Source organism: Hylobates moloch, unplaced genomic scaffold (assembly GCF_009828535.3).
Source record: "Hylobates moloch isolate HMO894 unplaced genomic scaffold, HMol_V3 SCAFFOLD_11, whole genome shotgun sequence".
NCBI classification, from domain to species: Eukaryota; Metazoa; Chordata; class Mammalia; order Primates; family Hylobatidae; genus Hylobates; species Hylobates moloch.
In genome coordinates, this window is record NW_026652286.1 from 89,920,691 (window position 1) to 89,948,275 (window position 27,585).

The 27,585-nt window shown below is 43.0% G+C and overlaps 1 protein-coding gene across 2 annotated transcripts; it reads left to right on the forward strand.

Moving 5' to 3' along the window:
• The first annotated feature begins 218 nt into the window (after window positions 1–218).
• Window positions 219–27,585, forward strand: PAFAH1B2 (platelet activating factor acetylhydrolase 1b catalytic subunit 2). 2 transcript variants are annotated; one of them, XM_032167488.2, is made up of 6 exons: window positions 219–350; window positions 8,317–8,404; window positions 16,405–16,494; window positions 17,631–17,747; window positions 20,308–20,430; window positions 23,984–27,585. In XM_032167488.2, exons 2-6 carry the CDS (start codon window positions 8,324–8,326, stop codon window positions 24,260–24,262), a joined length of 690 nt encoding a protein of 229 aa, XP_032023379.1. In that variant the 5' UTR covers window positions 219–350; window positions 8,317–8,323; the 3' UTR covers window positions 24,263–27,585. The 2 variants fall into 2 exon arrangements, with proteins under 2 accessions (XP_032023379.1, XP_058302632.1); XM_058446649.1 differs by having other exon boundaries at window positions 228–350; window positions 16,405–16,509.

Genomic DNA, 27,585 nt, shown 5'->3' on the forward strand with positions numbered 1-27,585 from the left:
AGTAAAGACAGAGGCCCATGTCCCTCAGACGCCACACGAAATGGGGGTAAGCGCGAGAACAAAGCAGGGTACTCAGCGGGGCGTGGCGGGACACCTGGGTGCACACCGCCAGCGCCCGGGAGAGCGAGGGCGGGGAGAGAGGAACCACGCTGAGGCGTGGCGGGATGGGGGCGGGACTTCCGGAAGCCATTTGCCTGAGTGGCAGGGGAACCGGAAGTGGAGGAGCTGCTGCTGGTGCTGGGGCCGGAGGAGGGACGCGCCGGAGCGGGACCGACGGGACCGAGCGAGCGACAGACGCGCTACCCGCCGACGCCTCAGCCGCTTGGGGCCCGCACGGACCCTCTACTTCAGTGAGTGCATCCAGGGTCGCAGGGAACCGGTGGCTTAGAGGCGGGGGTCGGAAGGGGCTGCGAGGTGTTATTGTGAGAGGCCCGCGACCTCCCCTCCCCCACTATTGCGGCCCCTCCCCCCACACCGCCCCATCCCGTTGAGGGGGCCTCGCGAGCGCGCGCCTTCTCTGCGGGCCCGGCGTCGGCTTCCCAGCACCCGGCGCAGCTAGTTTTCGCTCTGAGAGCCCTTTCCCGACATCCCATACCGAAAGCTGTCGCCTCTCCTCAGCCGCAGGCCGGCGCCTCCACAGCCTTTCCCGGGAGGGTAGCGCGGCGGGCGCCCCGCCCCGCCCCGCCCTGCCCTGCCCTGCCGGGCCCACCCGCGGTAGGCCTCGCGCACCCCAGCTCGCCCCGGGTGGGCGCTGCAGCTCCTGCCCTGGTCTCCGCTGCTGCCTTTTCCCTTTATCACAGGGGTCTAACTTCTCACCCTTTTCTCCCCTCGCGTCTGGTCGGAGGTCAAAACCAGTTACTCCCTTGTGTTTTTACCGAGCACTTTTCTCTCCTCCTTTTGTTGAAAAATTTCAACTCTTTAGAAACTTCTCCGTTGCCTCTTAGGATGTGTTTATTCAAAAGGTGCATAGACCGTCACCACTCGGAAGGGATTATTTCTTGGAAGGCTTTCCAGCCCCCATGTCATCCTAGACACGAATGTGCTCGGAGCGGCTGGTGACCTGCGCAAGGTCAGCCAGCTAGATAAACCTGTCAGCGGAGAGGTTTGGGGGGATGTTTTTTTCCTGGCTCACCTTCCTTTTGCCAGATCCGTGCCTTCTGGTCTACAGGTTTGATTGACCCGTTGTGTAGTGACTCATGCTTCTGCTTTTCATAGCTCGCAGGCCAGCGTTGCTTTTCAGAATTTATACACAAACTTAAGAACTAACACGGGGAGCTTTCGCCTCTTTGTAGAGCTTACTCGTAGAGAAAGGAAAGACCACCCGGATCCACCCTAGGACCTCATTTTGTACAGCTTGAAATTACGGGAAGGGGTTGGGCCGAGGGGTAAAGGTGTGGAGAAAGTGGAAGGAGAAAGTGCTTAAGATTGTCCTTGCCTTGGATGTGCCTTGTGTCTTTGGCTTCTTCTGGGCACATTGTTCTGACATAAAGGTTGCCTCCTTGTGGGGGAGAAGGGGAGGATTAGTTGGTTGGCTTGGGCATTTGATCATAAATTATGGAGGTGCTGGACCGGAGGACCCACCCACCAGCCCACGGAGGCTACCGGGTATTCAGGATAAGGGCCGCCTTCCTCTTCAGAATAACCATACCCACTCCCTCTGAAACAAAGTGGAGTCTTAGGTCTCAGTGGAAACATTCTAAATCTCTTAATTCTTGGTTCAGCTTTCTTCCTTCATCTGTTTTCCTGGTTCAGACTAAAACATCGAACTCAGCTGGAGAAGTTAGAACGCTTTGTTGTTGGAAGTGGTTTCTCATTAAATACATTGCACTATGCTGGTATAAGCACCTGGAAATTCTAGTGCTGTATTGTCATAGTAAGTAGAGAATACAGAAAAGGCAGGAAAATCGTGCAAGTCGGTTACTTTTCATCTTCCCAGAGAACTCACTTTAATGGACAACAGAGCTTCCCCTGGAGTACAGTCTGTTGTGGCAAATTAACAAAACTTGTTCTTCGGACCTTTTATTTGCATTCTGCTTGGTCTTTCTTTCTTTCTTTTTTTTTTTGAGACGGAGTCTCTGTCGCCCAGGCTGGAGTGCAGTGGCGCGATCTCTACTCACTACAACCTCTGCCTCCGGTTCAAGCTTATAGGCATGTGCCACCACACCCAGCTAATTTTGTTTTTTTTTTTTTTTTTTAGTAGAGACGGGGTTTCGCCACGTTGGCCAGGCAGGTCTTGAACTCCCGACCTCAAGTGATCACCCGCCTTGGCCTCCCAAAGTGCTGGGATTACAGGCGCAGGAAACCCAAAGTCACTGAGAAGTTTGTGTCTTACCACTAGGTAGCTCTTAGTTCGTTCTTATTTTATGTGTCCATAAGAGCAGATAATTCTTCATTTCAATTGGAAAGAATACAACAGTTGGAGCCTGAGCAAGATGGCAAGACCTCGTCTCTACGAAATTAAAAAATTAGCCATGTGTGGTGGCGTGCACCTGTAGTCCCAGCTACTCTGGAAGGAAGAAATGGGAGGATCACTTGAGCCCAGGAGATCAAGGCTGCAGTGAGCTGTTACGCCACTTCACTCCAGCTAACGACTGACTGAGACCCTGTCGGGGTAAAAAATAAAAAACAAAACACAGCCCGCTGGGTGCTGTGACTCATGCCTGTAATTCCAGCACTGTGGGAGGCCAAGGCAGCAGGATCACTTGAGCCAAGGAGTTCAAGATCAGCCTGAACAATATGGTGAGATCCCCATCTACAAAAAAAAAAAAAAAAAGGTCAGGCAGCTATTCAGGAGGATCGCTTGAGTGCAGGAGGCGGAAACTGCAGTGAGCCATGAATTCTCCACTGTGCTTCAGCCTGGGCATCAGAGTGAAGCCCTATCTCAAAAAAAAAAAAAAGGTCGGCCGGGCATGGTGGCTTACGCCTGTAATCCCAGCACTTTGGGAAGCCAAGGTGGGTGGATCACCTGATATCAAGCATTCAAGACCACCCTGACCAATATGATGAAACCCCGTCCTTACTAAAAATACAAAAATTAGCTGGGCATGGTGGCGGGCACCTGTAATCCCAGTACTCGGGATGCTGAGACAGGAGAATTGCTTGAACCCGGGAGGCGGAGGTTGCAGTGAGCCACAGTCTCGCCATTGTACTCCAGCCTGGGCAACAAGAGCGAAACTCTGTCTCAAAAAAAGAAAAGCCAGTTTAATTTTTATTTTTGAGACAGGGTCTTGCTCTGTCCCTGAGGCTGGAGTGCAGTGGCGCACCACCCCCCACCAGCTAATTGTTGTGTTTTCTGTAGAGACAGAGTTTCACCATGTTACCCAGGCTGAGCTCAAACTCCTGGGCTCAAGTAGTCCACCTGCCTTAGTGTCCCAGAGTGCTGGGATTACAGGCATGAGACACTGTACCCAGCCACAACAGTTTCTCTGATTTCCAAATTGTTTGAATCCTCTATATGCATAGTCTTCTAAGTTGTGCATTTCCAGCTTTGTTCTTAAAGAGGAGATTGTGTGAGTCTGTGGCTCAGTTTTTCTTTTCCTGGTGTTTAAAAATGTTACCAAGCCATGGCCATCAGTAAAACTGAAAGCTGCTTTGTAATAAGATTTTGATTGACAAAATAATACAAAATCAGTCAGAAGACACAAAGAAACACATTTCTGCTCAGATACTTTGCCATTGTAGGGGAAGAAGGATCACCTTGTATTCATAGCTATAGAAAAAAAAGATTGTGTAATTAGGAATATTTTGTGACCTCCCAGTTCTGCCTGCTTTGTAGCTTCAGATAAGTGACATTTTGTTCCTCGGTTTCTCTATCTGTGTGCCTTTTTTATTTTCCCATGAAGAAATTTAGGGTTGAGATGGAAGTGTTTTGCTCAGGGTATTAGAATGCCATTAAATTTGGGTAGTAGAAAGTATGAGTGAAACAACTTAGTAAATTAGAATTTGTCTTTTTTTCTTTTAGATGGAATCTTGCTCTGTCACCCAGAGTGGGGTGCAGTGGTGTGATCTCTGCTCACTGCAACCCCCACCTCCTGGGTTCAAGAGATTCTCATGCCTCAGCCTCCTGAGTAGCTGGGATTACAACTATGTGCCACCCAACCTGGCTAATCTTTTGTATTTTTAGTGGAGATAGGATTTCACCAGGTTGGCCAGGCTGGTCTCGAACTCCTGACCTCAGGTGATCCTCCCGTCTTGGCCCCCCAAAATGCTGGGATTACAGGTGTCAGCCACTGCGCCTGGCCTCCATATGGTAATCAGAACATAACATCATTTGCTCAAGAGTAGGCTTTGGAAGTCTATCACTCTGGTTTCAAATCCCACCTGTCCTGTCTTGTTTACCAGCTCTACTGTCATGGAGAAGTTTCCTTAGGTCTCTCTGAGCATCACGTTTATTTAAATAACAATGCTCCTAGCACAGGGTCTGGTAAATAATAAGTTCTTAATAAATGTTATTTTAGATCAGTTGTTTGCCTGTTGGGTGAACTCTGAAAATGCATGCCTGTTTATTGAATTGTAGCTCTAAGCTGGGAGTGGTAGTGTGTCCTGTAGTCCCAGCTACTTGGGAAGCTGAGGCAGGAGGATCACTTAAGCCTAGGAGTTTGAATCCAGCCTGGACAACATAGTGAGACCCTTCTCTTAAAGTAATAAAGAGATCGTATAATTTGTGTAGATCATTGGTCTTGAAAGAGTATATGCACCCTCTGGGGATGCATAAGATGATCCACTGGAATATAGGGAAAAAATCTCAGAACATTTATTTACTTAGAGACAAGGTCTCACTGTCACTCAGGCTGGAGTGCAGTAGCATGATCACAGCTCACTACAGCCTCCACCTCCTGGGCTCAAGTGATTCTCCTGCCTCAGCTTCCCGAGTAGCTGGGATTACAGGCATGCACCACAACACCTGCCAATTTTTTTTTGTATTTTTAGTAGAGATGGATTTCGCCTTTTTGGTCAGGCTGGTCTTGAACTTCTGACCTCAGGTAATCTACCTGCCTCGGGCTCCCAAAGTGCTAGGATTACAGGCGTGAGCCACTGCGCCCAGCCCAAGCAATCCTGACTCAGCTTGCTGAGTAGCTGAGACTACAGGCACTACCATGCCAGGCTAATTTCTTCAATTTTTTTGTAGAGACGGGGTCTCATTATGTTGCCCAGGATAGTCTCAAACTCCTGGACTCAAGTCATCTTCCTGCCTCGGCCTCCCAAAGTGCTGAGATTATAAGTGTGAGCCACCACACCTGGCTGAAATCTAACTTTTAAAAGAATTTAATTTAAAAAAAAGTTTTCTAATCCTTTTTTTTTTTTTTTTTTGAGCTGGAGTCTCGCTCTGTCCCCCAAGCTGGAGTGCGGTGGCGCGATCTTGGCTTACTGCAAGCTCCGCCTCCCAGGTTCACGCCATTCTCCTGCCTCAGCCTCCCAAGTAGCTGGGACTACAGGCGCCCGCCACCAAGCCCAGCTAATTTTTTTTTTTTGTATTTTTAGTAGATACGAGGTTTCACTGTGTTAGCCAGGATGGTCTCAATCTCCTGACCTCGTGATCCGCCTGCCTTGGCCTCCCAAAGTGCTAGGATTACAGGCGTGAGCCACCGTGCCCGGCCAAAAGTTTTCTAATCTATAAAAGGAAAAAATAGGCTTCACTATAATTTAAGATTCACATGAACAGTAATTAGCATGTTTATATACAAATGTATAGGTAGTGGGGTGCATTTCAAAAATACGCTAGGCTGGGCAGGATTCTAGGCCGAGCTCAGGAGTTCGAGACCAGCCTGGGCAACATGGAGAAACCTTGTCTGTATAAAAGAAAAATACAAAAGTTAGCTGGGCTTGGCGGTGCATGCCTGTAGTCCTGGCTACAGGCCGGGACTTCACCTCAAAAAAAAAAAAAAGACCCTGTCTTAAAAAACTTTTACTAACTAACATGTAAGTTTTAATTTGATTTAAGCCTAGAATTGAACTTAGACCCAAATAAACTTTTATGTAGAAAGTATAGTGTTTTACTGGTTTAAAAATAAAGCAAAACCTCCCACATTGTTTAATAATTTTTTGGTGGTGGTTTGTTTGTTTGAGATGAAGTCTTGCTCTGTTGCTGCAACTTCCGCCTCCCAGGTTCCAGCGATTCTCTTGCCCCAGTCTCCCGAGTAGCTGCAACTTACAGGCGTGTTCCACCACGCCTGGCTTATTTTTGTATTTTTTGTAGAGACGGGGGTTTCACCACGTTGGCCAGGCTGGTCTTGAACTCCTGACCTCAAGCGATCCACCTGCTTTGGCTTCCCAAAGTGCTGGGATTACAGGCATGAGCCACTGCACCCAGCCGATAATTTTTTTTTTTTTTTTAATCATGATGATATTCTAGTATCGTTTAGAACTGAGCTAATTTGTTTGCATAATTAGTATAATTTGCTTCTGTAATTTATTTTTCTTGAGTGAAGGTATGCTTTCATGTTTGGGGCTTGGTACTTTGTGATTCTAGGAAACTACTGCCTTGGCAATGTAGTGTGTTTTGTGTACTCAATAAATATGTATATTGAATGAATATAACTCGATCTTTTTTCTGAGAAAGCTTAGCTGTATTTGAGGATGGCAAGGGAAAGAAAAATATTGCTTATGTAGAAGATGACCTCCTTTTCTTCAGGAGATCGAGACCATCCTGGCTAACACGGTGAAACCCCCTCTCTACTAAAAATACAAAAAAATTAGCCGGGCATGGTGGCAGGCACTTGTAGTCCCAGCTACTTGGGAGGCTGAGGCAGGAGAATGGCGTGAACCCAGGAGGCGGAGCGTGCAGTGAGCCGAGATTGCGCCACTGCATTCCAGCCTGGGCGACAGAGCAAGACTCCATCTCAAAAAAAAAAAAAAAAAAGATGACCTCCTTTTCTATAAACCACAAAACCCCAGATTTTTTTGTTTTTCATAGCCGTTTGCATTTGGAGCTTAATGTTTCTATTGTATATTCTCCAGAATTGATTGAAAGTAGTCTGGTTTCTTATTTGTCTTTCTAGTTATAGAAGCTTAGCAATTCTAATTTTGCCGAATTTTACTTATTAGATGACATACTTGGACTCATCATTACTAAAATTTTTTCTTTTTTTTTTTTCTTTTTTGAGATGGAGTCTGGCTCTGTCACCCAGGCTGGAGTGCAGTGATGTGATCTCAGCTCACTGCAACCTCCACCTCCTGGGTTTAAGCAATTCTCCTGCCTCACCCTCCTGAGTAGCTAGAACTAGAGGCATGCGCCACCACACCCAGCTAATGTTTGTATTTTTAGTAGAGACGGGGTTTCACCATGTTGGCCAGGATGGTCTCAGTCTCCTGACCTCGTGATCTGCCCGCCTTGGCCTCCCAAAGTGCTGCGTGAGCTACCGCGCCCAGCCATCATTACTAAAATTTTCTTAGTGGAAACTTATCAAAAATAAAAATACCTAGTAAACATTTGTCAAAAACCAGTGCCAAGGCCTATGACTACTTTTGTCATAATCTGTACTACAGTTATTTGTGTGATGTTTATTTAGTAACCAGTGGATTGTAATCATTGCAGTAGTAATTCTGTAAGTCTTTTTTTTTTTTTTTTTGAGACAGAGTCTTGCTCAGTCACCCAGGCTGGAGTGCAGTGGCACAATCTCGGCTCACCGCAAGCTCTGCCTGCACCTCCTGGGTTCACGCCATTCTTCTGCCTCAGCCTCCCAAGTAGCTGGGACTACAGGCGCCCGCCACCACACCTGGCTAATTTTTTTGTATTTTTAGTGGAGGCAGGGTTTCACCATGTTAGCCAGGATGGTCTTGATCTCCTGACCTCGTGATCCACCCGCCATCTAGCCTCCCAAAGTGCTGGGATTACAGGCGTGAGCCACCCTGCCAGGCCAGTAATCCTGTAACTCTTAACGGTAGTAAGTGTGTAACTCTTAACAGTAGTAAGTGTGTAAATTTTAACAGCTGAAAAGCCTCTGATGTAGATTTTACTGTACCGTAAGTGTCTAATAACTGCTCGTGTCACTTGGTACTTACAGTAACATAATCACGAAAAATTAATATAGGTATAAAGTATATACTTGGAGGAGATTTTTTTAAATGTACTGCACTGCAACTAAGTCATATTCAAAGCTGTCTGGCAGTTTAGTGGTGCTATATTTATGGGACTTAGTCATGTTCTGGAATTCATCTCTACAAAAAGTAATTGTTTCTGTTTAGTTTCCCAGTTGTTTCTAGGCAAACCACATAAAACTTAAATAATTATTTAAAGCCTGATGTGTATAATAATATTTAAGTGGTAACAAACCTTCCTGTTAACAAATGAAACATGACATAGACATTTTTTCTCAGGTGTAGAATGAGCCAAGGAGACTCAAACCCAGCAGCTATTCCGCATGCAGCAGAAGATATTCAAGGAGATGACCGATGGATGTCTCAGGTAAAAGGAAGTGCGTGTGTATCATTCACATGAGTTGAGTCTCTCCAGTTTTTTGTCTGTTTTTAGTTTTTCAGACAGGGTCTCACTGTGTTGCCCAGGCTGACCTCAAACTGCGGGGCTCTAGTGATCCTTCCACTTCAGCCTCCCATATTGCTGGGACTAGTGGCACATATCAGTATGCCTGGCTTCTTCAATTTTTTTAAGGTCTTTTGACCAAAACTGCAAAGAGGCAATTAAAACAAAACAAAACAAAACAAAAAATTCTAGGCTGGGCATGGTGGCTCACGCCTGTAATCCCAACACTTTGGGAGGCCGAGGTGGGTGGATCACAAGGTCAGGAGTTTGAGACCAGAATGGCCAATATGGTGAAACCCGTCTCTACTAAAAGTAAGTTAGCCGGATGTGGCGGCAGGCGCCTATAGTCCCAGTTACTCAGGAGGCTGAGGCAGGAGAATCGCTTGAACCCAGGAGGCGGAGGTTGCAGTGAGCCAAGATTGTGCCACTGCACTCCAGCCTGGGCGACAGAGCAAGACTGCGTCTCAAAAAAAAAAACTGTAACCCTGTGACCCGTGACAGCTTGTACAAAGGGGGATTTTAATAGTCAACAAGAATTTGTTACTGTAAGTAAAAAATGTAATGTTACAAATGTCCTGCCTCTTTACCATTCTGATGTTGGAACTGGGAAATATTTTTTTTTTTTTTTTTTTTGAGACAGAGTCTTGCTCTGTCGCCCAGGCTAGAGTGCAGTGGCGCAATCTTGGCTCACCGCAAGCTCCACCTCCCGGGTTCACGCCATTCTCCTGCCTCAGCCGGGACTACAGGCGCCCGCCACCACGCCCGGCTAACTTTTTGTATTTTTAGTAGAGACGGGGTTTCACCGTGGTCTCGATCTCCTGACCTCGTGATCCGCCTGCCTCGGCCTCCCAAAGTGCTGGGATTACAAGCGTGAGCCACCGCGCCCAGCCGGAACTGGGAAATATTTAAAGTTTTTTTATTTTGCAGTAATTTCAAAACTACACAAATGTTACAGAAATTTAGAAAGATCTTCATCTAGACTCACCAATTGTTAACATTTTACTGTATCTGCCTAATTATTGTGTCTATATCTATTTTGTTTTAGTTTTTTGTTGTTGTTGTTGTTGGTTTTTTGAGACAGATTCTCACTCTTGCCCAGGCTGGAGTGCAGTGGTACAATCTTGGCTCACTGCAACCTCCACCCCGCTGCCACCCCAGGTTCAAGATATTCTTTTTTTTTTTTTTTTTTTTTTTGAGACAGAGTCTTGCTGTCGCCCAGGCTGGAGTGCAGCGGCACGATCTTGGCTCACTGCAAGCTCCGCCTCCTGGGTTCACGCCATTCTCCTGCCTCAGCCTCCCGAGTAGCTGGGACTACAGGCGCCCGCTACCACGCTCAGCTAATTTTTGTATTTTTAGTTGAGACAGGGTTTTGCCATGTTGGCCAGGCTGGTTTCAAACTCCTGACCTCAAGTGATCTGCCTGTCTCAGCCTCCCAAAGTGCTGGGATTACAGGCGTGAGCCACAATGCCCTGCTGTGTCTATATCTATTTCTATATGTATATACTAACATAGTGGTTTTTTCTGAAGCATTTGCACTCATTTCCCTTACCCTGAATATTTCAACATGTTTTCTTAAAAACAAGGACTTTTCCTAAATAACTATAGGATAGTTATTAAAATCATGAAACGTAATATTGATATAATACTATTACTTAATCCAAAGACCATATTCAGATTTCTCCACTTGTCCCAGTAATTTTTTTTTTTTTTTTTTAAGACAGGGCAGTATACAGTGGCTCATGCCTGTAATCCCAGCACTTTGGGAGGCCAAGGCAGGTTGGGAAGTCAAGGCGGGAGGATCACTTGAGCCCAGGATATCAAGGCTACAATGAACTATAATTGTGCCACTGCACTCCAGCCTGGGTGACAGATTGAGACCTTATCTCAAAAAGAAAAAAAAGGAAGTATACCACAGTTGATTTGCCCATTTTCTCTTTTATGGACATCTGGATCATTTATACCTTTATGAATAGTAACTAGGCCAGGAGTAGTGACTCACACCTGTAATCTCAGCACTTTGGGAAGCTGAGGCAGGTGAATGGCTTGAGCTCAGGAGTTCAAGACAAAGGAAAGGAAAAGAAAAGAAAAGTAGTAACTAAACTAGGTATCTTCATTATTCTTGTCTTAAGTTAATAGGCTTCAATGAGCCCTGGCTGTAGAAAAATCAGTCAAATGGAAGAAAAACATACACAAATATTTTTAAAATTTTTTGGAGACAGAGTCTCACTCTGTCAACCATGCTGGAGTGCAGTGGCACCATTACAGCTTGCACCATTACAGCTTGCACCATTACTGCAGCCTTGGCTTCCTGGGCTTAAGTGGTCCACCTCTGCTTCTCAAGTAGCTGGGACCACAGGTGCATGCCACTATGCTGGGCCAATTTTTTTTGTTATTTTTTATGGAGATAGGGTCTCACTATGTTGCCCAGGCTGATGATCTTGAACTCCTGGCCTCAAGTGATCCTCCTGCCTCAGCCTCCCAAAGTGTTGGGATTACAGGCATGAGCCACCGTGCCTGACTTTAAAAATCTTTTAAGCATTGCATACTGAAATATTTATACTTGGAATGATATATCCTCAATTTGCTTCAAAATAATCTGGGGATGGAGTGGGGCAGTAGTTGGGAGTATGACGGAAAGAATGCAGGCCATAAATGATTGCTGTAGCTGGTAATTGATACATGGAGGTTCATTCTCTTTGAATGGAGATGTTATTCTCCCTGCTTTTGTATACATTTGATATTTTCTGTAATAAAAAGGTTTTGTTTTGTTTTTTGTTTTTGAGATGGAGTCTCACTGTGTTACCCAGGCTGAAGTGCAGTGGCGTGATCTTGGCTCGCTGCAGCTTCTACCTCCTGAATAGCTGGGATTACAGGCCCCCACCTCCATGCCCGGCTAATTTTTGTGGTTTTTTTAGTAGAGACGAACGAGGTTTCGCCATGTTGGTCAAGCTGATCTTGAACTCCTGACCTCCGGTGATCCGTGCACCTTAGCCTCCCAAAGTGCTGGGATTACAGGCGTGAGCCACCACATGCCTGGCCTAAAAGGTTTTCTTAAGGATAGTGTTGAAAGACTTGCCAAATATAATAGAAATCGTATCAAAACATATTAACCAGAAAAATAAGGCTCAGCAGCAGACTAAGGAAAATATACACAGTAAATATTATAGATGAAGCATAGATATATTATCAATGAAAATATCCTAAAGGAACTATATATAAGTATTTCAGTAGACATGATAGAAGTGTTTAACTTTGTTTCCAAAAAGTGTAAATTAAAACATTAGGAAGAGAAAGAAAGAGAAATGTTAATATCTAATTCAGGTTCAAGTACAGTAAAACCAGTTCTAATATATTGCTGGAGTCCTTACAGATTGGTATATAGCCCTTTTGTTAAGAATTTGGAAATATGTCCAAAATCCATAAAAATACTGATTTCCTTTGACTAAGAATTTCCAGCGTAGGAAAAAAATATATATATATATATCCCTTTATCACACTTACTAGATTCACAAAAAGAGGCCACTGGCAAGTCTGTCCACAGGAAGGAGAGTGTGACCTGGGAGGCTGAGGCAAGAGGATTGCTTAAGCACAGGAGTTCAAGACCAGCCTGGGCAACATAGACCCTCATTCCCCTCACCCCCCAAAAAAAGCAAACAAAAATGTGGCGTTGAGTGCATTCAGTAGAGTATATTAGGTGTAGTGGCTCATACCTGTAGTCCCAGCACTTTGGGAGGCTGAGGCCAGTAGATTGTTTGAGGCCAGAAGTGCAGCCTAGGAAACACACGAAGACCCTGACTCGACAAAAAATAGAAAAAAAAATTCACTGGGCATGGTGGTGTGTGCCTGTAGTCCCAGCTACTAGGGAGGCCAAGGCAGGAGGATTGCTTGAGTCTGGGAGTTTAAGGCTGTAGTAAGCTGTGATCATGCACTGCACTCCACCCTCGGTGACAGAGCAAGACCCTGTCTCTAAAAAAGAATATATGGCCATTAAAAGTTATGATTATAAAAACTACGTTGCTACACAGAAAAATGGTTCTAGTATGATGTTAAGTGCAACTGTAACAGCTACCATTTATCAAGTACCTAGTGGGTTCCAGTCGATAGCTGGGACTCTTCAACAACTCTAAAATGGAGTTGCCAGCAGATGTTAAAACCAAGACACAAATTATGTACTTGCTTAAGATCACTGGACTAGAAAGTAGGTAAGCTAGAATTTGAATGTTGGTTTTTCTGGCCCCAGACATATAGTGCCAGAGAGTGGTGTCCATGATGCTTAAACTATGTAAGAGGGGTAACAGAGGACGTGAAAAAAGATGAGGAGAAAATCTCAAGCATGGCCGTAGTTACTAGGTTAAGGTGGTAGGATTATAGATGTGTTGTTTTGGTCCTTTCTATTTTTCCAAATTTGTTACAACTATTATACTTTAGGAGAAAAGTACTAGAACCTTTAGCATAGCAGTCTTAAATTCCACGACACTCTACAAATGCAAGCTATTTTATTGGTGTTGAAAGGTAGTTGGGGCCAGGCACGGTGGCTCAGGGCTGTAATCTCAGCACCTTGGGAGGCAGAGGTGAGTGAATCACTTGAGTTCCAGACCAGCCTGGGAAACAGCAAAACCCCATCTCTACAAAAAATAGCAAAAAAAAAAAAAAAAAAAAGCCGGATATGGTGAAATGCGCCTGAGGCTGAGGCAGGGAGGATCATGTAAGCCCTCCCCAGCCTGAGCCTGGGAGGTTGGGGCTGCAGTGAGTTGTCAGTGACAGCTGCCACTGTACTCCAGTAGTCTGGGTGACAGAGTGAAACCCTGTCTCAAAATCTCAAAAAAAAAAAAAAAAAAAAAGAGAGAGAGGTAGTTGGTACTACAGTACCTGCAATAGGGAGTTGACATGATAGGAAAAAGCACCTATTCACTAAACTTTTATTCTTGCTCATATCTCCTCAGTTTAAAAATATTTACTGAAACAATAGTAATGTTTAAAATACGTGTTTGCACAAAATATGGAAGCAAGGAAAAAGCGGTCCCTAATCATGTCACCCTAAGAAAGGAAGTGTTTTGTTTTCTTTTTTTAGATAAGTAAATGAATATATAGAGATATATATATAGATAGATATATAGATAGATATATAGATAGATATAGATAGATATATAGATAGATATAGATATAGATATAGATATATATAGATATATAGATATAGATATATAGATAGATATAGATAGATATAGATAGATATATATAGATGTATATGTGGAGATATATATATAGATATATATATAGTTCGTTTGTTTGTTTGTTTAGAGATGGGGTTTTGCCATGTTGCCCAGGCTGGTCTTGAACTCCTGAGCTCATGTGATCTGCTCACTTTGGCTTCCCAAAGGCCTGGGATTACAGGCGTGAGCCGCCGCACCTGACCAGAGGTGTTTTCATAATCTGTAAAATTATTTCCAGAAGTATTTTTGTCACTTTACATTTCACCTGTGGATGAATATCTGAGTTTTACCACAGCCTCATCTGCATTGGTATTGTCAACAGAAATACTTAAATAGTAACTCTTCCTTAATTCCTAAGGGAAACAAAGTTGAATGCAGAGTTTGAGAAAAGGAGACAGCATTGGAAACCTGGGCATGATAGAGCATACCTGTAGTCCTAGCTAGTCGGGAGGCTAATGCAGGAGGGTCACTTGAGCCCAGGAATTCTTTCCAGTCTGGGCAACATAGTGAGACCCCATCTTTGGGGAAAAAAAAAGAGAGTAGGCCTTTTCCTAGACGTACATTACAGACCTAGAGCATTGTATAAATTTGTTTAAGGGATGAATATAAAAGTTTAAACTGGCCTGGCGCGGTAGCTCACGCCTGTAATCCCAGCACTTTGGGAGGCTGAGGCGGATGGATCACCTGAGGTCAGGAGTTCGAGACCAGCCTGACCAACGTGGTGAAGCCCCGTCTCTACTAAAAATACAGAAATTAGCTGGGCATGGTGGTGGGCGCCTGTAATCCCAGCTACTCGGGAGGCTGAGGCACAAGAATTGGTTGAACCCGGGAGGTGGAGGTTGCAGTGAGCTAAGATTGCGCCACTACACTCCAGCCAGAGTGATAGAGTGAGATTCCATCTCCAAAAAGTAAAATAAAACAAAAATAAAAAGTTTAAACTATGTTCTTTAGCATTGATGGGTAAAATTTGTTTTCTTTTTTCTTTCTTTCTCTTCTTCATAGTGAAGGGGTCTCATGATGTTGCCCAGGCTGGTCTCGAATGCCTGGGCTCAAGCTATCCTTCACACCTTGGCCTCCTAAAGTGCTAAGATTATGGACATGAGCCACCACACCTGGCCAAAATCCATTTTAGAAAGTGTCTTGTGCCTTTATAACTTTCAAAAGAGGCACTCTGGGAGGAGATTACCACTGTTTATAAACTTGGATTTGACTGGAAAGGATTGAGTCCTAGTTTGCCAGTGTCTGACATTTGGAAGTTAACGGATATTTTCAGTCTGCATTCAAATAAAATACATGGATCCTGATTGGATCATAGTTGAAAAAATGATATAATACTTTATCGAGCTCTTGGAGCCATTTGAAAAATTGAATGTGGACTGAATATTAGATGTTATGGGATTTTTTTTTTTCCTAGTTATGGTAATAGTTTGTAGGCTTTTTTTTTTTTTTTAAGATGGAGTTTCGCTCTTGTTGCCTAGGCTGGAGTGTAACGGCACGATCTCGGCTCACCGCAACCTCCATCTCCCAGGTTCAGGCGATTCTCCTGCCTTAGTCTCCTGAGTAGCTGGGACTACAGGCACCTGCCACCACACGTGGCTAATTTTTGTATTATTATTAGAGACGGGGTTTCACCATGTTGGCCAGGCTGGTCTGGAACTCCCAACCTCAGTGTGATCTGCCCATCCTGGCCTCCCAAAGTGCTGGGATTACCGGCGTGAGCCACCACACCCAGTTTGGTTTTATAAGAGGATGTTCTTACTCAGGAAATCCATGCTGATTAGGGGTGAAGAATCATAATGTTTGCATTTTACTTCACAAATGGTCCAGCAAACATGCACATATACATAGAAACAAAGCAAACATGGGAAAATACTATTAGTTGTTGAATACAAGAGGCAGATGTGTATGTGTTCATTGTAATATGTCAACTTTTCTGTGTATCTGCAATTTTCTTAATAAAAGTTTGAGGAAAAGATAAACTTCTAAACAGCATGTTACATGTATTTTTCTATTCTGGTTTCAGTAGAATTCTCGGTTCCTTGAGAGTACTAGAATGCTCAGTATGGTAAAGGTGAGAAGAAAGTTCAAACAGTTAATTTATAGAATGAGAGGAATAAGCTTTGGGGATAGACTAAAAAAAATGTTTAACAACAGTAACTGGTTGGACAGCTGTTCTTTCTAGGCCAAGAAGTCTCACAGGGAAAGAAATACCAGTTTTTTTATTTAAAAAAATATTTTTTTGGCTGAATGTGTGGCTCACACCTGTAATCCCAGCACTTTGGAAGGCTGAGGTGGGCAGATTGCTTGAGCTCAGGAGTTCGAGACCAGCCTGGGCAACATGGTAAAACCTCGTCTCTACCAAAAAAATACAAAAATTTAACCAGGCATGGTGGCATGAGCCTATAGTCCCAGCTACTCAGGTGGCTGAGGTGGGAAGATGGCTTGAGCCCCTGAAGCAGAAGTTGCAGTGAGCCAAGATCACGCCACTGTACTTCAGCCTGGGTGAGAGAGCCAGACCCTGTCTTAGAAAAAAAAAAGAAGAAAGTTGTTTTTGTGGAGATGGGATCTTGATATATTACCCAGGCTGATCTCAAACTCCTGACCTCAAGTGATTCTCCTGCCTCGGCCTCCTAAAATGTTGAGAGTACAAACATGGGCCACCACACCCGGCCAGAAGTGCCAGTTAATAATTTTTTTTTTTCTTCTTCAAACCAGCACAACAGATTTGTTTTGGACTGTAAAGACAAAGAGCCTGATGTACTGTTTGTGGGAGACTCCATGGTGCAGTTAATGCAGCAATATGAGGTAAAGGTGGAAGGGGTGAGCGTGGTTCTTGGCTACTCATGTATATCCATTCATTACTAATAGACTTTCGTTCTGAGCTGAACTTACTTATTTGTGAGTCTTAGAGAAGCCCTAATTGAGGTTTTAAGAGAAATCAAAGCTACCTAAAGGGATTTTCTTTTCTTTCTTTTAACTTGGACACGTTCTGATCTGAAGCATTGTTTATAATGAAACTTCCTCTTCTACTCTGGTTTCCAAGAGGCTTAATGTTATATTTGTTTATATTTGCTCTAGTCAGATTGTCAGTTATTATTCGTATCTTAGTATTTCCTATTTGTATTTGCTAATAACATATTTATCCTAGTCATGATTCTTATTTATGTTTTGCCATTTTCCTATTTCATATATTTTTGTAGTAAGCTATTGCCAATCTTCTTTTAGGGTTTAGGCATTCTTCCATGGGAAATTATTTATTTATTTATTTTTTTAATTTATTTTTTTGAGGCAGAGTCCCACTCCATCGCCGAGGCTGGAGTGCAGTGGCACAATCTCAGGCTCGAGATTCTCATACCTCAGTCCCTGAGTAGTTGGGATTATAGGCATGTGCCACCATGCCTGACTGATTTTTGTATTTTTAGTAAAGATGGGGTTTCACTATGTTGGCCAGGCTGGTCTCGAACTCTTGGCCTCAAATGATCCATGTGCCTTGGCCTCCCAAAGTGCTGGGATTACAGGCATGGGCCACTGTGCCCAGCCCCAAGGGAAATTTAAAAGAAAAGATAGCTTTTTGTTTTTTTTTTTTTTAAGCTCTAGCACTCTAAATTTCTTCATCTCTTGTTTCTACTTCACCCTGTTTCTGTAGTTCAATAAGTGGAAAGGAGAGTTTGTTGAGTTGACAGCTTAATTATTAATGTTGGTACCTGTTAGGGGGCATCAGATTGAGTTGTGACTCATTTCTTGAGCTGAGACCTAAGGCTACATTAAGAACTGAGTTACACAATGGTATCTTCAAAGCCCTTAAACAGTGAGTGTCACACCATTGCAGTGTTATCTTTGAATACAGAAAAAGGAAATTAATGCCTTGCAACACATTGCAGTTGAAAGATTAAACTTTCCCCTAGTTTTAGCTACACTAAATCAAGTTTTTCATTTTTTAGATATGGCGAGAGCTTTTTTCCCCACTTCATGCACTGAATTTTGGAATTGGGGGAGATACAACAAGACATGTTTTGTGGAGACTAAAGAATGGAGAACTGGAGAATATTAAGCCTAAGGTGAAATGAAAGTTACTTGTCAATGTCATTAATCTTAAGTCTGTTTTGGATAGTTAAATTGTCTGAAACTGGTAGTAAAAAAAAAATTTGCTTCTTTAAAGACCTATTTCACTATTTTTTTCATGCCTCTTTAAGGTAAATGATACTGTCATTGCTTAAGAATATGCCAAAATATATAATTAAGAAACTAGTGAATTGTTTGCCTACTGGGTTGTATTTATAATTGTTATAATTACTTTCTTAAGTTGAAGGAAGAGTTTCTTTTTTGTTGGTTTTTTGTTTTGTTTTGTTTTGAGACGGAGTCTTGCTCTGTCACCCAGGCTAGAGTGCAGTGGTGTGATCTCAGCTCACTGCAACCTCCGCCTCCTGGGTTCAAGTGATTCTCCTGCCTCAGCCTCCCGAGTAGCTGGGATTACAGGTGCCGCCACTGTGCCCGGCTAATTTTTGTATTTTTGGTAGAGATGGGGTTTCACCATCTTGGCCAAGCTGGTCTTCAACTCATGACCTTGTGATCCACCCGCTTCCTCCCAAAAGTGCTGGAATTATAAGCGTGAGCCCCCGCGCCTGGCCGAAGGAAGAGATTTGATGCTAATGAGGTATGCTATTCTGTGGAATGCATAGACCTCGGGCAGTATGAGGGAAAACTACTCAGAGGTGGGCCATGGGATCAGGGCCATGACTAACTTTAGGAAGTAATTTTGGATCTGTTTAACCATATAAGCAGGTCAGTAATCGAGGCCTGCAAGTTTATCTGAAGAAAATTAGAAGCAGATGTGAACAAGTGGACATTTCTACCCAGTATCTTATATCATAAATACTCTGAGTTGGCACACTGTATATAATTGTTTCAGCTCCCAGAAAAGAACAAAAACTGAGCCCTGACAAAATGTGCTTTAATTGAAAGTTGTTTGTTTTAAGACAGGTTCTCTCTGTTGCCCAAGCTAGAATGCGGTGGTGTGATTATAGCTCACTGTAACCTCAAACTCTTGGACTTAGTTGATCCTATGGCCTCAGCCTCCAAAATAGCTAGGACTGCAGGCATGTGCCACCATGCTCAGCTGATTTTTAAATGTCTTTTTGTAGACAGGGACTTGGTCTTGCTATGTTGCCTAGGCTGGTGTCAAACTCCTGGCCTCAGATGATGATCCTCCCGCCCCGGCCTCCTAAAATACTGGGATTATAGGGTTCAGCTACCATGTGAGACTGTGATTTTTTTTCTTTTCTCTAAAGAGAAAAACTTGATGGATCGGCGTGGTGGGTTATGCCTGTAATCCTAGCACTTTGGGAGGCTGAGGCGCGCGGATCACTTGAGGCTAGGAGTTCACGACCACCCTGGCCAACATGGTGAAACCCTGTCTCTAGTAAAAAAAAAAAAAAAAAAAAAGCCAGGCAGGTGTCACACACCTGTAATCCTAGCTACTTAGGAAGCTGAGGCAGGAGAATCACTTGAACCCGTGAGATGGAGGTTGCAGTGAGCCAGGATCACACCACTGCACTCCAGCCTGGGTGACAGAGCAAGACTCCGTTTCAAAAATAAATAAATAGAAAAATTTGTTAAAATTGCATCCAGCCTCCACCTCTGTGACTGTTTTCCTTGAGTGCACCTGTGTATTTATACCATGACAGGGTCTTGCCGTGTCACCCAGGCTGGAGTGCAGTGGCATGATCATGGCTCACTTGCAGCCTTGAACTCCTGGGCTGAAGCAATCTTCCCACCTCAGTGTCCCAAAGCATTGAGATTATAGATGTGACCCACTGTGCCTCGCCAGGTTTTATTTTTATACAGTTGATTAATCTTTTTTGTATAATTTTTGGATTTTGAGAAATCAGCTTCCTACTGCATGATGATATAATTCTCTCTTGTTTCCTCCTAGTACAATTTTACCACTTAAACATTATTCCCCTTGGAATTTATCCTGATACATGATATGAGGCATAAATCGATGCATTAAGATGTCTGCCCTGGCTGAGTGTGGTGGCTCAACATTTGTAATCCCAGCATTTTGGGAGGCCAAAGAAAGATGGATTGAGCCCAGGAGTTTAAGACCAGTCTGGGCAATATAGCATGACTGTCTCTCTTAAAAGAAAGTTTAGTAGGATAGCTGCCCAGCTGAAGTTTGCCAACACCATTTGAAAAGTTTATCTTTCCTTCTTTGCTTTTTGAAATAAGATTTTCGGCTGGGCGTGGTGGCTCACACCCGTAATCCCAGCACTTTGGGATGCCAAGGTGGGTGGATTACCTGAGATCAGGAGTTTGAGACCAGCCTGGGCAACATGGTGAAACCCTGGTCTCTACTAAAAATACAAAAATTAGCTGCATGTGGCGGCACATGCCTGTAGTCCCAGCTACTCGGGAGGCTGAGGCGGGAGAATCACTTGAACCTGGGAGGCGGAGGTTGCAGTGAGCCGAAATGGTGCCACTGCACTCCAGTCTGGGTGATAGAGCGAGACCCCATCTCAAAAAAAAAGAAAGAAAAAGAAGATTTTCATCTAAATGTTGGACACTCCTTTATTCCTGGGTATTTATCTCCTCCTTCCCCCCTTTTTTCTTCAATCGCAGGTCATTGTTGTCTGGGTAGGAACAAATAACCACGAAAATACAGCAGAAGAAGTAGCAGGTGGGATCGAGGCCATTGTACAACTTATCAACACAAGGCAGCCACAGGCCAAAATCATTGTACTGGTATGTAGTCTTTGGTGGGTGGAGAGTTTGTTATCTTTAGGTCAGCTGAGGAATATTTTTAGAAATGTGATTGCTGGTGAATATTAGAGAACCTTGAGGTGGAAGCAGTTTATCATACTTTCGTTGACCTCTTCTTTAATGTATCTTACTGTCTTACTGGTTTCATCATTCCCCATACTAGCTGTGGGCCATCTTTTATCCACGCATCCTTGTTTAGAAGTATGGGAGCCGTGGCCGGGCACTGTGGCTCACGCCTGTAATCCCAGCACTTTGGGAGGCCAAGGCGGGCGGATCACGAGGTCAGGAGATCGAGTCCATCCTGGCTAACACGGTGAAACCCCGTCTCTACTAAAAATACAAAAAATTAGCCAGGTGTGGTGGCAGGCGCCTGTAGTCCCAGTTACTGGGGAGGCTGAGGCAGGAGAATGGCGTGAACCCGGGAGGCGGAGCTTGGCAGTGAGCAGAGATTGTGCCACTGCACTCCAGCCTGGGTGACAGAGCGAGACTCCGTCTCAAAAAAAAAAAAAAAAAAAAACTGTGGAAGCCATTTGGTGCCTCAGTACCCCTTTTTTTGGCCTCCATAATTTTTTGCACAATTGCACATGAGAGTTGTCTGAATCCTGAGTCTTTATTAGACCTATATTTGGATTACTTTGTAAGTGTCCTGTTCTACTGCTAATATGTTAAAGGTGGTGTATTAGACATTCTAATCTTCTCTAAAACATCAAAAATTTCATCAGCAGGAAAATGGGTACTTTATAGTTGTACCCTGAACAGAAAGGTGCTACCCATTTGTAGAATTAAAGCATTAACTCTTCATGGTCTCAAAGGTTAACAGCTGTCTGTTTCAGTATAAAAGTCTAGCTGTAGGCTGGGTGCGGTGGCTTATGTCTGTAATCCCAGCACTTTGGGAGGCCGAGGCGGGTGGATCACAAGGTCAGGATTTCAAGACCAGCCTGGCCAAGATGGTGAAACTTCATCTCTACTGAAAATACAAAAAAATTAGCTGGGCGTGGTGGCATGTGCCTGTAATCCCAGCTATTCGGGAGGCTGAAACAGAGAATTTCTTTTTTTTTTTTTGACACAGAGTCTAACTCTGTCACCTAGGCTGGAGTGCACTGGCGTGATCTTGGCTCACTGCAAGCTCCGCCTCCCGGGTTCACGCCATTCTCCTTCCTGAGCCTCCTGAGTAGCTGGGACTACAGGTGCCCGCCACCACACTTGGCTAATTTTTTGTATTTTTAGTAGAGACGGGGTTTCACCGTGTTAGCCGTGGTCTTCATCTCCTGACCTCGCGATCCGCCCGCCTCAGCCTCCCAAAGTGCTGGGATTACAGGCGTGAGCCATCATGCCCGGCTGAAGCAGAGAATTTCTTAAACCTGGGAGGTGGAGGTTGCAGTGAGCTGAGATTGCGCCACTGCACTCCAGCCTGGGCAACAGAGCAAAACTCCATCTCAAAAAAAAAAAAAAAAAAAAAAAGTCTAGCTGTAGATATTCTTAGTCAGTTTGAAACATGTTTTAGCAAAATCTGATGTAAATTTAGTTCTTTAGTGAGATGGTGTTAGGAAGATAGTCATTTATTCAAAAAACCTGAGGATCACTGTGTACAAGGCACTATCCTAGTTCTTGAGCATACAAAAATGAGTAAGACATAGTTTCTGTCTCAAGGAGCCCACAGCCTAGTGTATGGAGACAGCAACACAGAATTATTATACTGTGTGCTGTTTAGAGAGTAAGGTGAAAACGTGTTTAACAAAAGTTGACATCTGCATTTAAAGACTTCATTGGTTTCCAGACAAATAGGGAAAGAAAGAAGGTATTATAGAAAAATAAAGAGAATTGAGCAAAGGCTTGTACATGTATGTGTTTGTTGGGTGAGCAGAGGAGGCTGCATAAAGTTTGAGCCTGGGATGGTTAGGAGAAAGAGGCCACAACCAGGTCATGTAGGAATTTTTTCTTTTTTTTTTTTTTTTAATTTGAGGTGGAGTCTCGCTCTGTTGCCCAGGCTGGAGTGCAGTGGCACAATCTTAGCTCACTGCAACCTCTGCCTCCTGGGTTCAAGTGATTCTTCTGCCTCAAATTCCCAAGTAGCTGGAACTACAGGTGCACACCACCATGCCTGGCTAATTTTTGTTTTTTTTGTTTTTTTTTTTTTAGTAGAAACGGGGTTTCACCATATTGGCCAGGCTGGTCTCGAACTCCTGACCTCATTTGTGATCTGCCCGCCTCAGCCTCCCAAAGTGCTGGGATTATAGGTGTGAGCCACCTCGCCAGACCAGGTCATGTAGGAATTCATATGCTCTTGGGATGTTTGGATTTTATCCACAGTTGCTAGGGGGCCAGATCTTTTTTATTACAAGGCATTTCATTTACTTGTTGAGGTACTTATTTATACCTGCCTTATTCCAGAAAGGATTGTGTTAAGAGTCCATCTGTTAAGTACAGTGACTAGTACATAGTATTTGCTTAGGAAATATTTGTTGTATGAATGTTGCTGAGTAAGCCTTCCATATTCTTTGTTTTTAAATTGGGTATACAAAAGTGTTAATTATGGTGTTGTCCATAATACTAAAACATTGGAAATAACCTAGATAGTAGTATCATGGAAATGATTACATAAGTCATTGAATATGATAGCAGTAATCACATTACAATTACGAGGGCTGTGTGCAAACAGACTTTATGGTGTATTTAAGTGAAAATGTGTATATTATATTTAGAATTGCTTGGCTGGGCATGGTAGCTCATGCCTAATCCTAGTATATATGCAATTGGAAAAGGGCTACAAGGAGACAAAATTAAAACAGTTATTCCAGGGTGAATGGCTCTGATTCATCAAGACAGCATTCATTCCACCTCTTTTTCTCATAGTATATTATGGTGTAGGTTCCATGTGGCATTAATAGATGATGTGTATCTATGAGCTTGATTATTCTGACAGCCAAATGGAGAATGGATTGAAGGGTAGACAACGTTGGAGGTGGGAAGACCAATCAGGAGATTTTATAGTAATTAAGATGATTGGAGATAAGTTCCTGAGCTATAGCAGTGCATATAATCAGGATGGAGAAAAGAAAATGACATTTAGGATGCAAAAGTTGAGTAATTTAATGATAAATACATAAGATATATGGGATGAGAGACTTGCAGATGTTGGAAAGACCAGTTGATAAAGAGGAAGAGCATAATTTAATGAATTGCTTTTGGATCAGTTAGGAGTGCCTTGGGAACATTTAAATTTGTTTCTGTAGCTAGAAGTTTAATACGTAATTCTGAAGCTCTAGGAAGAGATCTGGCTAAAGTATTTAGAGTAGTGGGCCAAAGGACAGGTCCTTGAAGAATACCAACAGTTAAGGGACAGGAGGAAGGGAACCCATGAAAAAACTAAGAAGAAATGGTTAGCTTTCATTCAAAACAGTATTTTGCAATGTTTCACAAATCAAAGGTGTAGAAAGTGCCAAATGGAGATGTTCCAGGAATGTCTGAAGTTATAAATAATAAGTAGAGAAAAATAAGTGAATCTTCTAATTTAATGTTTTCCACTGTGCCCCAGGGTTTGTTACCTCGAGGTGAGAAACCCAATCCTTTGAGGCAAAAGAACGCCAAGGTGAACCAACTCCTCAAGGTTTCGCTGCCGAAGCTTGCCAACGTGCAGCTCCTGGATACCGACGGGGGTTTTGTGCACTCGGACGGTGCCATCTCCTGCCACGACATGTTTGATTTTCTGCATCTGACAGGAGGGGGCTATGCAAAGATCTGCAAACCCCTGCATGAACTGATCATGCAGTTGTTGGAGGAAACACCTGAGGAGAAACAAACCACCATTGCCTGACTGGCTCCCATCAGTGTTAATAGCATCTCAGCTTCCTCAGATCAGTTCTATCACTGGCACTACAGAATCCTTCTCTTTCTTAAGGCACTTTGCATTGTAGAATGTTCCTGGATGTTCATATCTAGTGTTTGAAGGGGAGGAGGGATTTAAACTGGTCCTGTACATAGAAGGTTTGTTTGACAGAGGAGAAAAATTAGCCAAGGAAGATTGTTGTTTAAATTCATTTGAAACCAGAAGGGGACTTTTTAGTTGTATGTGTAACACATTCATCGAATTATCACTGTTTTCTTAGGACAACATCAAGCCTAAATACTGAACAATATGAAGATTCTTTTCTTGGCCTTTCTGTGGATTATGTCATATATAATAATTATCAGAATCATCCTACTTGGCTTTAAAACATGTTTTCTCCAATCTTTTAAGGTTCATAATTTAGCCTTTTGTTTTTATGTTGCTTAGATTCTTATTATACTGAATATTTTCTTAACATGTAGCATCAGGTTGAACATGCTTGTCATTCATATATGGAAGATGCTATAGTTAGAAGTTAATTTGTTATGCTTTCTTAATCTTTTCCGTGCTTAGCAGTGAAAAACAGGTTTTGCCCCAGTAGAGGGACTCTTTGGAGGGTATTATTTTTATGCTGCTGAATATCATGTCTATAATAGACCCGTGCATGCAGCCTTTCCTCCTTATTCCCCTTCATGCCCCCCTTTCCCCTTCCTCCCCCCCCCCCTTTTTTTTTTGGTCCTTGTTGACATTACAAGCTTTTAACACATTTTTGACCTAGGAGCCCTGTTGCTGGAAGTATAGTCTCCAGCCAGTTACTCTCATGATAGTACTGCTGTAAAACTCATTCTTGTGTGGTGTTCTGTGCTATAGAGTCTGTGTATTGCTATTCATATTCAGAGTTCTGGTTTTGTTTTTCCCTTAAAACCTGTTAACAGTTTTTTTGGGGGATGGGGGGAATCAGAACTCTTGTTTCCCATTCCATAGCACCTGACATTATTTCAAGTTTTATAATATCTTAAGGTGTATATTTTATTTTATTTTTTTATTGGCTTAGTTGTTTTTTGTTTTGTTTTGTTTGAGATGGAGTTTCACTCTTGTTGCCCAGGCTGGGGTGCAATGGTGTGATCTTGGCTCACTGCAGCCTCCACCTCCCGGGTTCAAATGATTCTCCTGCCTCAGCTTCCTGAGTAGCTGGGATTACAGGTGCATGCCACCATGCCCGGCTAATTTTTATATTTTTAGTAGAGACGGGATTTCGCCATGTTGACCAGGCTGGTCTCGAACTCCTGACCTCAGGTGATCCGCCCGCCTTGGCCTCCCAAAGTGCTGGGATTACAGGCATAAGCCACTGTGCCTGGCCTTATTGGCTTAGTTTTTAAATTATCATCCAAAAATTTTGGGACTTTTTCCATGGAGAAAAAAGTGAAGTTGCTCTTCAGCATAGACACTACCTTTATCCCATCATTTTAGTAAAAACTAGGTTTGTTTCACTTCTGAGGTGTCTTATTAATGTACTTCATCTGATAATTTGTTGATCTTAATGTTTGAGCTATATAAGAACTGCCATTAAAAAAAAATGGGATAATAGAGGGCTTTATCAGTATACCTATGGAATATGTACAAACTGGATCTATAGATATTTTGAACTGGACCAGGTGGGTGTTGAAATAACCCATCAGAATACGCTCTGCAGTGATTCTGCTTAATGTTTAAATTCAGTAACGTACTTGAAAGGCAAATTTCAGTGCTTTTGTATGTTGGAGGAGGGCTTACTGATTTGTGCTAAGACCAATTTCTGATTGAGGGATGAACCTTGGGCTCATTTTTTTCTTGTGAAGTCTCTTTCTAGAAAATTTTTTTGTTTTGTTCTTTTTTAAAAATACATACTTTTTTGAATGTATCATGTCTTCAACAACAGAAAATCCACATGGTGTTTACTAAACTTGTTTACAATATTAAAAATTTCCTTTTTATTTTTAGTAGCCCAGGTTGAGTTTTTCACAAGAGATTTTTTTCTTAGCTGAGGTATAGTTGTATAGCAAGAAGAATTAAGCCAGATTTTTGTGTGTGGAAAGACAGTTTTCTATCCAGGTCTTTTTCTGTTTGTCAGAAGGTGGGAGTACGGTCCAAATAAATCCATTAGGTTACTCCTGCAGCATGCGCTTTTAGCTTCTCTGTTGACTGAGGATCAAATATCCCTTTGTGAGCTGGCCCTCAGCTCCTTTGCTCATGTGTACAAACCTCAGATGTTACTACATTTTATATCTACCAGAGCTATTCAAGCAATAGTATTTGAACCACTAGCCTTTTAAATAAAATTCTGCCCCATTACTGATGTGCAGATACTGAGTTCACTTTCATTTTTTGCCAGATTTCTTTGCACTACTTTAGGTAAAAATAGTTAATCTATTTTTCTTTGACATCCTAGTTCGCGTCAGTGACAGAACTTACTGCTTAGTCTTTGTACTTTAAAAAAAAATCTATAAATTTAATGCACTGTCCAAGTGAAATGTCCTAGTTGTCATTGTGATTAAGGGGCCAACTTTCCAGGCAGCTAGCAGAGATACTATTCTCTTCCTCTCCCAGCAAATTTGTATTCCTTCGCCCACGCATTCCTGCTATACTAGATGGCAGCCAGTGATGGAACTATAAAGATGTCTGTGGTCATATCTCGAATGTGGCAGCTTGAAGATGTACTGCCAAGGGTGATCTAGGGCAGGTTGTCTTCCAGTCCATGTATTCTCGGTTGCCGTAGACAGTGCTCTGGCTACCACCGTGAGTCTACTTGAACTGTCAAGGGCATCTGCCTAAACCAGAATCTTTTGTCAGAAACCTTAACCCGACAAAACAAATCTTGAGTAGCTCATGCCCGGCTCTTAGGAATTTTGTCTCTTTGTTAAAAAAAAAAAAAAGTCCAACTTACTTTATTTTATTTTTTTAACCTAGTAACTGTTTACAATTGTATGCTAAAGCCTGAAATATTGTCTGTGCTGTGGTGTATGAGCATTGCCAACTTTATATTTATTGCAGTGAAGAAGAAACTAAAAATATATGAAAATGAGGAGCATGTCCAAGCTCCTAAATCCGTGTGGGTGCATGTGGGAGAAGTGAGTTGGGGCCTCTTGAAAGGAGGCTTTTTGGAAAGGGGTCCCCCAGGTTTCTTGGTGTTCCTGCTTGGGGATCACTGCTGCTAGCTGACTGGACCTCCCCATTGGAAGTTTGTGATTTTGCTTTGGCAAAGTTTCATTGACTAGTAGAACTCATTCTGTTTTAGTGTATATTTCAATATAAATGTAAACATTTTGCTCAAA

Excerpts from the sequence above, each read along its gene's own strand:
- PAFAH1B2 (XM_058446649.1), top strand. The coding sequence starts at position 8,324 with ATGAGCCAAGGAGACTCAAACCCAGCAGCTATTCCGCATGCAGCAGAA. Across the intron at positions 8,405-16,404 it reads ATGACCGATGGATGTCTCAG|CACAACAGATTTGTTTTGGA; the intron begins GTAAAAGGAAGT and ends TCTTCAAACCAG. Across the intron at positions 16,510-17,630 it reads ATGAGGTAAAGGTGGAAGGG|ATATGGCGAGAGCTTTTTTC; the intron begins GTGAGCGTGGTT and ends TTCATTTTTTAG.